This window comes from Magnolia sinica, chromosome 9, assembly GCF_029962835.1.
Source record: "Magnolia sinica isolate HGM2019 chromosome 9, MsV1, whole genome shotgun sequence".
Classification (NCBI taxonomy): domain Eukaryota; kingdom Viridiplantae; phylum Streptophyta; class Magnoliopsida; order Magnoliales; family Magnoliaceae; genus Magnolia; species Magnolia sinica.
In genome coordinates, this window is record NC_080581.1 from 85,563,759 (window position 1) to 85,580,317 (window position 16,559).

A 16,559-nucleotide genomic window follows, 5' to 3' on the forward strand; every position below is an offset into this window, starting at 1 on the left:
CTAGTAAAGTTTTAACCGTGAATGTTAACATCACAACTTCTTCCCGTGGTGTGGTCCACTTGAGCCTTGGATCTGCTTCACTTTTGGGCTCTTGCTAAAATGATCTGGAAAAAAAAAAAAAAAAAGGACGAGATGAATAAAACCTGTATGTGTGTGTGTGTGTGTGTGGGCTGATTTTTTGAGCTCGAAAAAATTTTAAACTGAGTGCCAGCTTGCCCAAGCTCGACTCGACTGGGATCAAACCCCAACTCAAATCAAACTTGGATTGAAGCAGTTCGATGACTTGGTTACTTTGATACTGATGTTGCTCACCAAGTATTTGATGAAATGACTCAACGAAGTGTCAGTTGGTGGCAAAGAAGGTATGTATATGAAAGAAATACCATTTTTTCTTGATTTTGATGTTGCCTACAAGATGTTTGATGAAATACATGTGAATAACTGCTATTGTTTTACATACAATAAGAAATTAAAAATGCACTCCAAGTGCTTGTGAAAATGCCGCAGTGGCTCGATCTTGGCTCGAACTGGCCTGAGATGCTAACCGAACCAAGCTGAGGAGCTATGGTCAACTAGTGGCCGAGCCAAGTGGAGTTATGCCAAGCTCAGCTCGATTCAACTCCTGTACACCTTTAGTCTGGACGGACTTTGTCCCGAGGGGGGGGGAATACATTCCTCCTAAAAGTAGGTGATGAAAGCTTTTGTTGGGCATAATAATAATAATAATAAATGAAGAAATTCCAAATCTTAGATGGATCATTCCCTAGGAACCAGTGGCGACTGACCATGGAAAGCTTCTTGTGGGCCATAAAAGCTTTATATCAAGAAGATTTTGTGTGGCCACTTCATTTAGTTGTTTTTGACCTTATCAACAGGTTGGATGGCAAATAAACATTTAGATGGAATCCATTAACTTTTTAATGATGGGGATTCAATCACGACTGTTTCTGTGGTGTGGTCCACTTAAGATTTAAGTCAGCTTCATTTTATTGAATCATGCCTAAAATGATATTTAAAAATGGTTAGACAGTGTGGATTTAAGGAAAATAAATCACTATAAGCCCCACCGTCAAGGGTCCCACCTGCCCAAGTGGATCCGAGTGTCACTTGATCCGCTTCCCCATTCCCTGAGAAATTTCCTACTGTACGACCCATTTATGGCCCATTCCAAAAAATAAGCCCACTTATTTTAAGCTCCCAAGAATAAGACCCAGTTGTATGGCCCCATTTCTCAGGTCAAAAATGCCCCCGCTTTTTCAGCTGTTTAACTTGGGAAAGCTTGGGCTCCCTTTGGCTACGAATTATAACCATAGCCATAGCCGTAGCTATAACCGTAGCCATAACCCTCCAATTGCAAAAGGGTGAACAGTGAGATGGGGTCGACCGGGTTTGGACCCGGTTGACCCTGAGTCACTGTCCCACTGACCCGTAATTTTATTTTTTTTTACAAGTAGAACTTTTTCTCTCTGACATTTTTCTCTAATACATATTTATATAAATATGTATATATAAGCATATAAAAAAAAATTTCCTCTTTTTATTCATTTAATAAACATATCTCTTAAACTAGAATGAGTTACTTGACGTACCATATAGGATTTTAGGGTAGGAGATGCTACTTTAGCTAACTAACCTACTTATTTTCCAAGATTCTATCAGGTCTATGGTCAAAAATTCATTTCATTCACTTCGCGATCAATTTCATTCATTTCATTTCACGGTCAATTCCATGCATTTCAAGGTCAAATCCCTTCACTTTCACGGTCAATTCGCTTCACTTCACAGTCAATTCCATGCATTTCACGGTCAATTCCCTTTACTTCACGATTAATTCGCTTCACTTCACGGTCATTTCCATGCATTTCACAGTCATTCCCGGCGATTCCATGTTGATTCACGGTCATTTCCATGCATTTCACGGTCAATTTCCTTCACTTCACAGTCATTTCCACGCATTTCACAGTCAATTCACTTCACTTCATAGTCATTTCCATGCATTTTATGGTCATTCCCGACGATTTCGTGTTGATTTACGGTCATTTCCATGCATTTCACGGTCAATTCCCTTCCCTTCACGGTCATTTCCACGCATTTCACGGTGAATTCGCTTCACTTCACAGTCATTTCCATGCATTTCATGGTCATTCCCAGCAATTTCGTGTTGATTCACGATCATTTCCACGCATTTCACGATAAATTCCCTTCACGGTCATTTCCATGCATTTCACGGTCAATTCGCTTCACTTCAGGTCATTTCCATGCATTTCACGGTCATTCCCAGCGATTCCGTGTTGATTCACAGTCATTTTCACGCATTTCACGGTCATTTCCTTTCACTTCACGGTCATTCTCGGTGATTCTATATTGATTCACGATCATTTCCACGCATTTCACGGTCAATTCCCTTCACTTCACGGTCATTTCCACGCATTTCACAGTCAAGTCGCTTCACTTCATGGTCATTTCCATGCACTTCACGGTCATTTCCACGCATTTCACGGTCAACTCGCTTCACTTCATGGTCATTTCCATGCATTTCACGGTCAATTCGCTTCACTTCATGGTCATTTCCACACATTTCACGATCAATTCGCTTCACTTCATGGTTATTTCCATGCATTTAATGGAAATGACCGTGAAGGAATGACCGTGAAATGCATGGAAATGACTGTGAAGTGAAGCGAATTGACTGTGAAATGTGTGGAAATGACCGTGAAGTGAAGCGAATTGACCGTGAAATGCGTGAAAATGACGTGAAGTGAAGGGAATTGACCATAAAATGCATGGAAATGACCGTGACTCAACATGGAATCGCTAGTAATGACCGTGAAATGCATGGAAATGACCGTGAATCAAAACGGAATCGCCGGGATTGAACATGAAATACATGGAAATGACCGTGAATCAAAACAGAATTGCCGGGATTGACCATGAAATACATGGAAATGACCGTGAAGTGAAGCGAATTGACCGTGAAATGCATGGAAATGACCGTGAAATGAAGGGAATTGACCATGAAATGTATGGAAATGACCGTGAATTAAAATGGAATCGTCGGGATTGACCGTGAAGTGAAGCGAATTGACCATGAAATGTATGGAAATGACTGCGAAGTGCAGGGAATTGACCGTGAAATGACCGTGAATCAAAACAGAATTGCCGGGATTAACCGTGAAATGCATTGAAATGACCATGAAGTGAAGCGAATTGACCATGAAATGCATGGAATTGACCGTGAAATGCATTGAAATGACTGTGAAGTGAGCGAATTGACCGTGAAATGCATGGAAATGACTGTGAAATGAAGGGAATTGACCGCGAAATGCATGGAAATGACCATGAATCAAAACAGAATCACGCGGGATTAACCGTGAAATGCATGGAAATGACCGTGAAGTGAAGCGAATCGACCGTGAAATCCGTGGAAATGACTGTGAAATCCATGGAAATGATCGTGAAATGCATGGAAATGACCGTGAATCAAAACGGAATCGTCGGGATTGATCGTGAAATGCATGGAAATGATCGTGAAGTGAAGCGAATTGACCGTGAAATGCATGGAAATGACCATGAAATGAAGGGAATTGACTGTGAAATGCATGGAAATGACCGTGAATCAAAACAGAATCACCGGGATTGACCGTGAAATGCATGAAAATGACCGTAAATCAAAACAAAATCATTGGGATTGACCTTGAAATGCATGAAAATGACCGTGAAGTGAAGCGAATTGACCGTGAAATGCATGGAAATGACCGTGAAGTGAAGGGAATTGACCGTGAAATGCATGGAAATGACCGTGAAGTGAAGGGAATTGACCGTGAAATGCATGGAAATGACCGTGAAGTGAAGGGAATTGACCGTGAAATGCATGGAAATGACCATGAAATGAAGGGAATTGACCGTAAAATGCATGGAAATGATCGTGAAGTAAAGCGAAGCGAATTGACTGTGAAATGCATGAAAATGACCGTGAATCAAAACGGAATCGCCAGGATTGATCGTTAAATGTATGGAAATGACCATGTAGTGAAGCGAATTGACTATGCATGGAAATCATGACCGTGAAGTGAAGGGAATTAACCGTGAAATGCATGGACATGACCATGAATCAAAACGGAATCTCGGGGATTGACCATGAAGTGGATGGAAATGACCGTGAACTGTAGAAATAACGCAAAATCATATATGGTACGTCAGGTAACTAATTTTGATTTTGAAGATATTCTTGATAAACGAATAAAGAAAGAAATGAAAAAAAAAAAAAAAAAGAGAAATTTTTTTTACGTTCTTATATATACATAGTTGTATAAATATGTATTAGAGAAAAATGTAGGTAAAGTTCTCGTTGTAATCCCCACCACTTTTTGTGGGTCCTATTATGAGGTATGTGTTATATCCGTACCGTTCATTTATTTGGCGAACTCGTATTAAGGTTTGGGACGAAAAATAAGATAGATCTAGTTATCACGTGGACCACACTGTAAAAGGCAGCAGAGAATTGGACGTCTACCATTGAAACCCTTTTAGGGTCGAGAAGTTTTGGATTATTATGAAAGTTGTTTTTCCTCTTCATCAAGGTGTTTGTTACCTTATGAATGGATTGGATGGAAAATAAATGTTACGGTGGGCCCTATAAAATTTTTAACGGTGAAAATCAATTTTCCCGCTGCTCTTTGTGGCGTGGTCCAGTTGATCTCTGGATATGATTTTTTCTCTTTACGCTCCGAAATGATCTCAAAATATGGATGAACGTGGTGGGCCCATTTAACTTTAATATCTTTTGAACCGTTCGTACAAGCGTCGGCGCTCGTCTTCGAGAATGAAAGCAGGGGCATTGTCGACCTGAGAAATGGGGCCGTGCAACTGGGGCTTATTCTTGGGGGTAAAAAGCAAGTGGGCTTCAAAAGGTTGATGGGCTATATATGGGTCGTACGGTTGGAAATTACTCCCCATTCCCCACTAGGAGTGGGGCCTATCAGACGACGGAACTCTCTCTCGTATTTCCTTCGCAGAAGCAGTAATGGCGGAGGGAAAAAGCGCACGATAGATCTCCGCCACGTATCTCAGCACTTTTCGCCTCCTTCCGATTTCCCAATCAGAAATAGAAATTTCTCTCTCTCTCTCTCTCAGTATTTCCTTCCAGAGCAAGTAGTGGCGGAGGGAAACAGCGTACGATAGCCAGATCTCTGGCACGAATCCCGACACTCCCCGTCTCCCTCCCTTTTTCCAATCCGAAAGAGAAATCTCTCTCTCTCTCTCTCTCTCTCTCTCTCTCTCTCTCTCTCTCTGCAAAATGCAGAAAACTGCGCAATCTTGGTTTGTGGGTGGGCCCAGCATCAGCATCAGCGATGAGAAACCTCCATCTCTGCTGGCCGACTGGAATTCATACGCCGCTTCCAAAGCAACAGCCTCCGATGATGACGGATCATCGTCGAGCATAGGGTTTGATATCGAAGCTGCCGTCCGCACTGCCAACGACAAGGTTTCCGGAACTTTCAGGACGTAAGACTCCCAATCCAACGGCTCTGATTCTATCCCTGTGTGGGATCTGATGTTAAACTATCGGTTTTGATTTGGTTTATATTGTCTGATATCCGGTTATGTCACTTTTTTTTTGGGGTACAAATCTGTGAGATTTCAGGTGTGTTAGGTTGCTAATGCAGGGGCATTTTCACACCAGGCTGAGTGGGGTGGCCTGTGGGATGCAGGGGCACACTCGGGGTGGGCGGCTCGTGTGAGGCCAGCCCCACCCGTGTGAGCTGGGTGGCTTGTGTGAGGTGGAACCCATGTGATGTGGGGCCCATGACGGGGTTCTGCCGAGGACCTAACCCATGAGATGTGGGGCATGGGCTATGAGATAAAGGGTTTGATTTGCCATGTTCAATTAGTTTGAGTTTTTAGAGCAAGTGGTTAGTTGTCGTGCAGCAAAGTGGTATCAAAGCCGCAGGTCCCAGGAGGTGACCAAATCGGAATTCCTTAAGTATTCTTATTGAGGTGCTGGTATTCAAATTTCAACCTCCTGATGACTGGATTGGCCTACTTTCATGTCAAGTGATCTTTTGGTGGGGCCCACCTTTTTGAATGGCCTGATTGCCTGATTGTCCTACATGTGCGAAGGATTGGCAGAAAGATGGGATTGCAATAACTTAGTGTCATACTGGGAGATTGGTGGGATACTGGTGGTGACATACCAATTATGGGTCCCATGTGCACAGATTTGGTATCAAACAGAAAAACTCCCTGTTCGTGACGGTAACTTGGCCTCCAAATGGATAATTGTGGTCAACCAAAAACAGTGAAACAGGCATGCACTTTACAAGGTCAAGGCATTGAATGCACTTGCTTCACACTTTCATTGGAATGATGAAGGCTCAAAGATAAGGGATCTAGTGATTCTCTGAGTGGTCTGCTTATTTTTTTTCATTGTATATAAATCATCTGATAATCTTCTTGATTTTGTTGTGTTTTCAACTATTGAATTCTTGAGTCACTGCTAATCAATGTATTGTCCTGCCATAGTAATACAGCTTACATATTTGCGATTGAGAAACTTTTGTTTGTGTTTTTCCCATGAAAAGAATCACCCATATTGATTGTTGTGGATATAACCGAACTGGCCTGCTAATGGGAAATACAACTAATCATGGTAGGAACGCCTTAGAGCTGGGCCAATTAGAATACCATGATGGACTTACTGAGCTGAAAGAGCACCGACAGAGAGATGAGCCCTGCGTCAACCTTGAACTGAGCTGTTTAAGGCAAATCTCAGTGATGGGAACCACCTCCCGAGTCGACCAGATCAACCCCAAGCTGGAGGGACGGAAAACACGGAGAGAATTCCACTTTGAATCAAGAAAAGAAAGATTTGATATGATTCTATCCGAGGATCACGTTGACCAAGGCGGGCTCAACGATACTTTCGGAAGTAGATTTCCAACCAAATAAGGTTGGGAAATCCGGCAAATCCGGCATATCCCACTAGGATACGCAAGTCATGGAGCCGCATAAACATCCTATAAGTACACCCACTGCAATTGGAGAAAGGTAAGCACCAAAAACCCTAACTCAAGTCCCACCCCTCATCTCAATCTACCTGCCTTAGGCATCGGAGGGTCCCTGGCCACAATCAGCATCCCCACTGTCCTTTGCATATTATTGATGCATCATGCAGGTATACGTGCATTTACATGTGTCACACCCGTTCATCCAGATTCAAGCAATAACATTGATATTTATATATGAACATCTTATATGGTTATTTCTCACATAATAGAAGTTGTTTCGAGGTAGTCTTGATATTTTTTCCTTCCCTCAATTGGCAATCTCAATGATGTTCAACTATGAGGTTTGCCTTATCTTGTTCATCCAAATCGCTACTTTGGATGGACTATTGAACTGAATTAAGAATAATCAGTTTAAACAAGAGGAAATTACCAAGTTGTGCCTACATATTTCCTTGGATTCATGATGAGGAAGTAGCCTCTCAAATTGTATTCACACTTGTCTCAACTCCAACTTGAAAATACCGTAATTGCAATTTGGGGGCGGATTCTAGGAAACAACAGGGAAGAATTGGATATCTGTGGAACAACATAAACAAATGAAGGAAGTAGGAAAAACTTTGAGATAAAGAACTAGAATCAAAGTTTATGGGGATGATAATGTGAAATTTTGGGAAGAGATGTGCATCAGCATGAGTGTGAGTGAAGAGCCTATCATGAGAGTCTTGCGTTGCCTCTATATGGTGGCCACAACAAAGGAATTCCTCGTGCAAGGTTGTTCTAAAGTCTTGGATGGTAAGAATTGGGTATCTGTGAACATAAACAAATGAAGGATGTAGGAAAGACTTGGAGATAAAGAACTGGAAGTTTATAAGGGTGATAATGTGAAATTTTGGGAAGAAATGTGCATCAGCATGAGTGAAGACCCTCTCATAAGAGTCTTGCCTTGCCTCTATATAGTGGCCACAACAAAGGGATCCTTCATGCAAGGTTGTGCTAAAGTCTTGTGGGGTAAGATCATTTGGAACATCACCTTGAAAAGAAAATCTTAATGACAATGAAATGGTGGACTTTTCTCAGTTGTTGGAGAATATAAATGAAGCTTTACCAAAGGGAGGATGCTTGAATTTGGAAATGGATCTCAATCTCATTCCTTTTAATTGTTAACAAAATTTGGAGGCTCCCCCCTCACACCTGCGCTTGGTCTTCTTTAGTCCCCCAAGGGTTGAAACCTTCCCTTGGATGGTGATGGCGGACAATTCTCAATTTGTACGCATCAGGATATAGTCTTCCTAGCATCCCCTTCCTATGAAAGGAGGAAACAACCCACCCTGTTCATCCATTGGACCCAAGCGATGAAGATTTGGGACCACTTCCTAAATACTTTCAACATGAATTGGGTACGTGAGAGGACCTTTGCCTTGTTCTACCTAGCTGTGAAGGAGGCCTACTTGAAGAAAGGGGAGGACATTTTGGAGAATGCTTATGTTGGCTTTGTGTTGGGAAATCCAGAAGTATAGGAACAACTGTATATTCAACTATAAAGAGGCACCAGTGGAGAGAATTACTATTAAATCAAAAGCAACCTAGCATATCAAGCCACACTAACGCAGGGGCATTTTCACACCGGGCTCGAATAGGGTAGCCTGTGGGATGCGGGGACACACTCGGGGTGGGTGACCCATATGATTTGGGGCTCACAGGGGAGGTCTCGTGTTCGAGACTCCTCACCGGGGGTGATTAATGCGCATTTCACACTGGGTTCAAGTGGGGTAGCCCGTGGGATGCGGGGACACACTCGAGGTGGGCGGCCCATGTGATTTGGGGCCCATGAAGGGGATTCGGCCGAGATCCTAACCCATGAGATGTGGGGCCTGGGCTATGAGATAAAGGGATTAATTCGTCATACTCTAACAGTTCGAGCTTTTAGAGCAAGTGGTTAATTGTCCTGCATCAAATTGGTATCAGAGCGGGAGGTCTCGTGTTCGAGTCTCTTAACCAAGGGTGATTAATGCAGGGACATTTTCACACCGGGCTTGAGTGGCGTAGCTCGTGGGTAGAGCAAGTGGTTAATTGTCCTGCATCAAATTGGTATCAGAGCGGGAGGTCTCGTGTTTGAGTCTCTTAACCAAGGGTGATTAATGCAGGGACATTTTCACACCGGGCTTGAGTGGCGTAGCTCGTGGGATGCGGGGACACACTCGGGGTGGGCGGCTCGTGTGATTTGGGGTCCACGAAGGGGGTTCGACCGAGGTCCTAACCCATGAGATGTGGGGCCTAGGCTATGAGATAAAGGGATTAATTCACCATACTCTAATAGTTCGAGCTTTTAGAGCAAGTGGTTAATTGTCCTGCATCACACCTTGCACCAAATTTACAGGGATATTGACTTCGGACTTCTATTTCAAATGGTCAACTGGTGGTGATTAGTGAAGCATCGCTCCCCAATTTTGTGCCACATTGGAAGCATCCTTCGGAGGGATAGCTAAAGGTGAATTTTGAGGTCTCCTCCCAAGGCCTTTTGAACATACATTATTATTTTCGGTTTCTCTAGACCAGCCAAATCAGGAGATGCAATGTAATGGGGAAGCCCTTCTTTTGAAAGAAAGGCTGAAGTTTAATAAGGAGTGGTCCAAGTTGGTTATCATTGAAAGAGACTAATGCGGGGGCATTTTCACACCGGGCTCAAGTGGGGTGGCCCATGGGATGCAGTGGCACACTCGGGGTGAGTGGCCCGCAAAACCCATGGATTTGGGGCCCACGAGGGAGCGAAACCCATGAATTGGAGGCCTGGGCTATAAGATAAAGGGATCAATTCGTCATGCTCTATCAGTTCGAACTTTTAAAGCAAGTGGTTAATTGTCTTGCATCAGGGACTCCTCAAACATCATAAATTGGGAAGAAAATGAGCAAGGGTCATTTAGAGCCTGCCCTCATATGCTTTTGATGAAATTTGCCTTGTTCCTTCGAAATTAAACATATTGTCTGCCGATGTAGGTAGGGAGGCACATGAGATAGCCAATGTGTTATCTAGATGGGCCTCTTCATTCCCCCTTGTGTATTTCTTTGTTTCTTGTCTAAGGATGGTAATCATACTTTGGCTGTTCCACTTTATTAATGCAATTTAATTAGATAGTTCATCCAAACACACCCCTAATTGCTGCATATAATGTTTTCCCCATGGAAGTATTTTCTTAGTTTTCTGTATGTCGGTGTGATATTACTAGGGTTTCAAAAGGAGTTTGGGGACTACCAGGCAACTTCCAGTCAGCTACTAGCAGTGTTCCTTCTGCAAAATCTCTCATGTACTTTGGGCTGTTCCTGGCAGCCGGAATTTTCTTCATTTTCATCGCATTCACCATGTTCCTTCCAGTTATGGTGCTGATGCCTCAAAAATTTGCTCTTTGTTTCACCGTCGGTTGTGCCTTTATCGTAGGATCGTTCTTCGCACTCAAAGGCTCGAAGAATCAGCTTTTGCACATGTTCTCAAGAGAGGTATCTCATCTCCTAACATCTTAATTAATCGATTGCAATAATTTTATAGTTATCCAAAGTCTGCAAAAGTCTAGGTCCAGTTGGACTGATCTATATGTTTGTATAGGGCCTGTATCCAATACAAAGCTTTGTATGTTAAGGTTAACATTCAAAAAAAAGAAAAGAAAAGAAAAAAAAAAAAGCTATCTACATGCATCCATGTCCATATAAGTGCATTTTACTGCCTCTAAATACATGACGTGAACTTAAGTTCCTATGTAGATGCACTTAAAATGTTCTTAGATGACTTAGATTTAGATGCATCTTGTACATTAATATGAATGTAGAAAGCTTTGTATTGGATCTGGCCTCATTTTAATTATCTGCAAACTTAAGATGTGAGTGAATTTAGAAAAAGAAGGGGGTTCGTAGGTCCACCTTATTGCGGTTGATGAGAACAGTCAGTTAAAAATGTAGGAATCTTGTGCATTGGATGAGGTGAAAAAGAAAAGGGAATCACAGTATGCTTGGGTTTTGAGGAATTGTATGGTCTTGCTCATCAGCATTCTCACAGTTTGGTACCTACAGGAGTGTCCCTGCATGTCGGGCACTTTTCTGGTGATCCAAACCATTGATCTGGTGGCCCTTTTGATGATGGATGCCCAAGAATCTTCTGTTTTGAATGAGCTCAGCCCATGTACCGGTAAACAAGAATACATGGTTTGGTGAAAAGTGCAGCAATAGTCCACATTCAATCTGAAAAGGGCAAAGATCAATGGACTAGGATCTCCATGTCTGGCAGATTTCTGGTACATCCCTCATCCATATTGAGGGCCATCACATCAACGGTTTGCATCACTGAATCATAGGCCCCGCATTCAGGGAATCCTGTATGTACATTTCTTTTGATGAGCAGGACCCATATAATTCATCTTTAATTTCAACCATCAATTTATCCATTTGCCCTAGGATGGCAGTGAAAAACATTCTTTATGGAGCATGTCTCTTTGCAAATTGCAACCCATTTGAATTCTCTTTCGGTAAATATGAAATCCTCTCTGGCTATGTTTTTTCGCAGAGGCTTCCGTTCACCGTGGGATTTATTGGCAGCATGGTGGGTACCATATATGTGTCAATGGTGCTTCACAGCTACGTTCTCTCTGTTTTCTTCTCTGTTTTACAGGTATCACATTTTAAATTTGTGTCCGTTTTCTTCACTCTACTTTCTTTCTTTTAACCCAAACAACTGAAGTTATGTGATAGAGTGGAATAGCGGAAAAGGATTCATGCAGCTGAGCCCAATTTGTTGGGATAAGGTTTAGATGATGATTGATTGATTGATTGATAACTAGACATTAATGGATAGGGTCCTCTTCTCTTTTTCTTTTCCATTCACCTTTGTTTTTTTTTTTTTTTTTTTTAAAAAAAAATAACTTTCACCCCTTTGTATTTCACCATGTTTAATTGAATGAAGTATCAGATGATGCTCGATTGAAAGAAATGGTTTTTTTTTTTTTTTTGACCTAGCAATTGTACAGGCTGGGGCTGTCTTTGGCAACCTAATCCATTCAGCTGGTGGGTCCAATCATCTGATGGGCATGCCTCAAAAACTCCCAATTGGATGATACTATCAATTGATAATTGTGGGGAATTACAACCCACAGTTCACATCTGATGTGGTGCCAAGTGGATGGCCAGTGTTTTCCAACAGCAGAGATTTCTGGGATATCTACCTTTAACCATGGGGCCCACCATATGGATGATGTGGGTCACCAAATCATGCGCCCCACATGTACAGTTTGTTTTTCTTAGGAAACAGTTTTTAACATTGTCAGTTACCTCTAGCTAGACAGGTTTGCCAGCCCCACACTCATCTCGGTGTGGCACATGGGTGTTTCTTCCTTCTTCTTCTTCTGCTACAAACCATCCTTTATTAAGAAATGAAAGCTTGTTAAACACCTCAATGTCACTTCCTTTTCTTGTTTATAGGTCCTCGCACTTTCATACTATGCAATCTCGTACTTCCCTGGCGGATCTGCTGGTCTGAAGTTCCTTTCTTCAACTTTTACATCTTCAATACTGAGATGCTTTGGCAGGTGACGTTGACATTTTTTCTTCTTTTCTTTCTATCCATCCTTCCTTTTTTTAATTTTTTTATTCCTTGAGGTGCCCCATTTGTAATATTAAAATGCTTTGAGAATACACTGCTTTAGCAGTGGCCGTCTTAATCATTTTTTATTTATTATTATTATTTTTTTTATTAAAAATCCATCAGAATTGAAGATGCCTATTTTGCACATACATAAAAATTACTGTTGCTAATGGGATTATCACTGATACTTGCGGCTGCATGCGCATGCAAGATCTGGACTGTTCATCGGACAGGACCTACTTGTGGATGCCCTGGCCCAAAAATCAGGAGAGAGAGAGAGAGAGAGAGAGAGATGCTCACACAAGTTGTGTGGGACCAGAGGTCTTTACTCATGAGATCATGGGTTCGAGTACCTATTGTAGTGAAATCCCACTGTAGCGCGAGTGCGCCGGTGTGCTGGGTGTGATGCGCGTGTTTTAAAAAAAAAATTTGTGGGACCAAACCGTGGTGTTTTAAAGAGAGACGGATTGTTTGTTGTACAAACACCATGGTGAACCTCTCATACAACTAGTTGGATGTGCAAGTATATATTGGGGGACCTTCACAAGCAATGGTGCAAGGTGCAAGAACCACACCGATCAAATGATCCTAATCCTTTGAATGGGGCAAATTTGATGTAATTGTCCATCACGTGGTTGGAATCATCAAATCAAAGTATTACTTCAGAATCATAAGAAGTCCAAAGTGGGATCTATCTACTAGATATCAAGATCCATTCAATCTTGATTGTTCATTTTCATGCTATTGATTGGAAGCCTAAAATTACCTGAGTGGCATGATTTTTGCACCATGGCTTGCTCCTAGTTGCATGACTGAAGGAACAGTTTAGATTAACAACAGGTCACCTGTTTGCCATTTAAAAGGTTTGGAAATATTGCTAACATTCCGCAAATTTTTCATTTGTTATCTAGTCAGCCATTTTGCTTGTGCATCTCAAAAACCGGAAAACCCTGCTTTCCTACATTGTGATTGGTCCACATCATCACTTACATTGTCAGCACTGCTGCATTAAAAGCAGTGTGATGATGATGTGGTCCAATTAGATTACAACAAGCATGATTTCTCTGCTTGTGGCAAACCAAGGATCTGGATTCAGTAGCTAATCACGGGCGCCCCCTCATCTTATTCCTGTCTTTCAAAAATCAGGTTGATCTCAAACTCAGGTGGGCCACGGCATGGAAATTATTCCTAAAACTTCTAAAATCACTTCTGTCTCCTGAGTTTTGAAATTGCCTGATTTTTTTAGGCATCCGTTCATCCTGGCCAACCTCATTTCTGAATGGATTCGATGGTATATATAAAATGCATTGGGGCCTACACAACCTAGAAGGTTTTTAATGATGGACCCGTTCTGGATGGATTTTTTATTTTTATTTTTTAATTTTCTCCAAGGAGGAAGCTGGGAGGCCCAAAGGATGGACGAATTGGGATTGGAGTGGACCACAATAATCATTTTGCAGGTTTAGCGTAACCAACGTAACAGATCCGGCCTCTTCTAATGTGTCAATGAGAAATCTCAGCAATGAAGAAGGTGGGACATGCAAGGTAGAAATTGGAACAATCCACTCATCAGGTGTGCCCCACACGTGGATCGATCTAGACCACCAGCTGTCCATTGATTTGGATGGTTTAGTCCGCTTGATGAATGGGTCTTTCCGATTTCTTCCCAAGTAATCTTTACAATGTGTCCCACCTTTTCCACGGCTGGGATGTTATACACAAATAACACCCATAAAGAAAGCATTGTATTGGAACACTACCTAATGTCTTTTAGGTGAGTTTTTGAAACATAGGCCATCTATAACTTGAGTGGGTGACTTTTTAAATCGCTCGCTGCATGTGTTTCAACTCTGAGGTCACGGGTTCGAGAACCCATGTGGTGTGTGTGGGTGTGAGAGTGCATGTGTACAAGACCATTCAAAAAATATAAATCAAACTGCTTATATTAAGCTGTCCAAAAGGCTATTTTGCCTCAAATCTTTGTAATGGATTTCGAAGTACCGCATTTACCTCCATTTATTCCCATCCAAACGACTCCTCTTACCTCATTTACTCCCAATTCCTCACACGTACTCTCATCCAAATGACCCCTATTGAACAACAAAGTCCTTGTACTTGATTTTTTCATTTTTCGGGGCCAGTAGTTCAGTAATCCCTGATTATTCTCTGTTGGGCCCACCATGAATGGATCATGCCACAATCTCAGATTGCAAGTCCTACCCGCCAATCTTGAGCATTTTTTACCGTTTGAATTTGGACAATCACCACCACATCTTTATTCCGGACCATCTATTTTCAGGCCAGAATATTGAAAGCTTCTTCTATGTAATCTAACTTCCCTGTTTGGTCCATCTGCAGTGGGGCCTGAAGACCAACCATGGGCCCCACTCGTACAGCTTAAGTTGCCTTATATGCTTGGGTTGGAGATCATATAACTGCTAATCTGGTGGACCCCACTGCAGTCCAAACAGGCCTCCCCATTCCAATCCATCTCATGTTGTACCACAAACCACCCAGCATCATATAATTCTCCAGATGATTATAAAATTACCAGTAAAAATATTAGAGAGGGAGAAATGTAATATACAATGCAAGAAAATCCAATGGATTAGTGTTTTTTTTTTTAAAAAAAAAAGGACCCTCCCATCATCTAATTCTAATCACATTTTGCACTATCAAAGGGATGAAACCCAACAACAATATACATTATACACTCATCAGTGGGCCCCACATCCGATCGCCGAATCCTATCCGCCTCCCGAACTTCTTCCCCGAATCTGAACCATCAGTCCACCTTCCATGCATACAAGAACAAGCTGAACCCAGGTTGTACCCCATGATTCCTAGCCAAGCACCCATCGTAGCCGCCATCCCCATCACTTACCCGACTGCCATGATCACTGCCGTCATCTTCTCCATCTTGGCCAGGCAGTTGCGCAGGCTGGCCGGGCTTAAAGATAAACAATGCGTGGACCATGCCGGGCCCACTAAATAACCAATCGTGCACGTCCCAAAACACTTGCACCGGTATCTCGTTCACCGTCACCGTCTGATTGCCCCGAAACTTCCACTGTAGGTTATTGACATGAATCATGACGATCCCATCGATGCTGATCCACATATCAGACTCTGTAGCCATTGAAATTGAGTTCTCTATCAGAATTTCATGGTCCTTCTTCTCATCAAACTTAGCTCTTGCAGAGAAACTTCTCTTTCCAAATACATTCTCCTTCTTTGATACTAATGTAGCATTTATCAATGATGGTCTGGACTTACTTCTCTTGTAAGCTTCTTTCTTGTAATCTCCTAACAACAATACTACTTCTTCGTCACAGACCATGGCCACATAATAGTCGCTCGACGGCTCTGATCTGCCGGAGAATTTCGCCACCCGTAAGTCCCAGAACACATTGATCCGCTTGCCGTCGACATCAAATGACTTGAATCCTTTCTTGTTCCAGAAATGCCATGGCTTGAGATCGATCTTGCACGTCGAATGTTGATCGCTATGTGGGCTATGGACGGTGAGGATGAGTGTATGGTTCATGAGGTTCTTGCCCCACACGACGGTCACATTACGACAGACGTCGCCGATCTTGGCCTGATAGATGGATGTGACAGTGCAGTGAGGATCCTCCGTTGGTTTTTCACTGGAGGTTGATGATGTGGTCCCATGAGAATCTTTCATTGGATTGCAATCCTAGCCTGTGAGAAAATTATCAATATGTGGTGGGGTCCACTTTCATCCCAATCAAAGGCCTGATCACTGGGACATGATCATGCACATTTCTTGGAATTTACACAAATCATGAGATTGTAAGAGGATGGTGACAATCTGACCGTTGATCAATCGTTTCGGCCACATAAGATCAGTGCCGTCGATTCATGCATAGAAGGAGAATGTATATTCTCATCATGGACATGAGAAG

At 42.3% G+C, this 16,559-nt stretch overlaps 2 protein-coding genes across 3 annotated transcripts; one reads left to right on the forward strand and one right to left on the reverse strand.

The window, feature by feature from the left end:
• The first annotated feature begins 4,972 nt into the window (after window positions 1-4,972).
• On the forward strand, window positions 4,973-12,715 carry LOC131255926 (protein transport protein SFT2-like). Of its 2 annotated transcripts, none has more exons than XM_058256880.1 (4): window positions 4,973-5,505; window positions 10,232-10,499; window positions 11,557-11,661; window positions 12,468-12,715. In XM_058256880.1, exons 1-4 carry the CDS (start codon window positions 5,297-5,299, stop codon window positions 12,576-12,578), a joined length of 693 nt encoding a protein of 230 aa, XP_058112863.1. In that variant the 5' UTR covers window positions 4,973-5,296; the 3' UTR covers window positions 12,579-12,715. The 2 variants fall into 2 exon arrangements, with proteins under 2 accessions (XP_058112863.1, XP_058112864.1); XM_058256881.1 differs by lacking the exon at window positions 4,973-5,505 and adding an exon at window positions 6,983-7,047.
• A 2,547-nt stretch (window positions 12,716-15,262) lies between these two features.
• Window positions 15,263-16,330, reverse strand: LOC131256520 (uncharacterized). Its single transcript, XM_058257380.1, has one exon. It carries the CDS (start codon window positions 16,316-16,318, stop codon window positions 15,416-15,418), a length of 903 nt encoding a protein of 300 aa, XP_058113363.1. The 5' UTR covers window positions 16,319-16,330; the 3' UTR covers window positions 15,263-15,415.
• Between the last annotated feature and the right edge of the window lie 229 nt (window positions 16,331-16,559).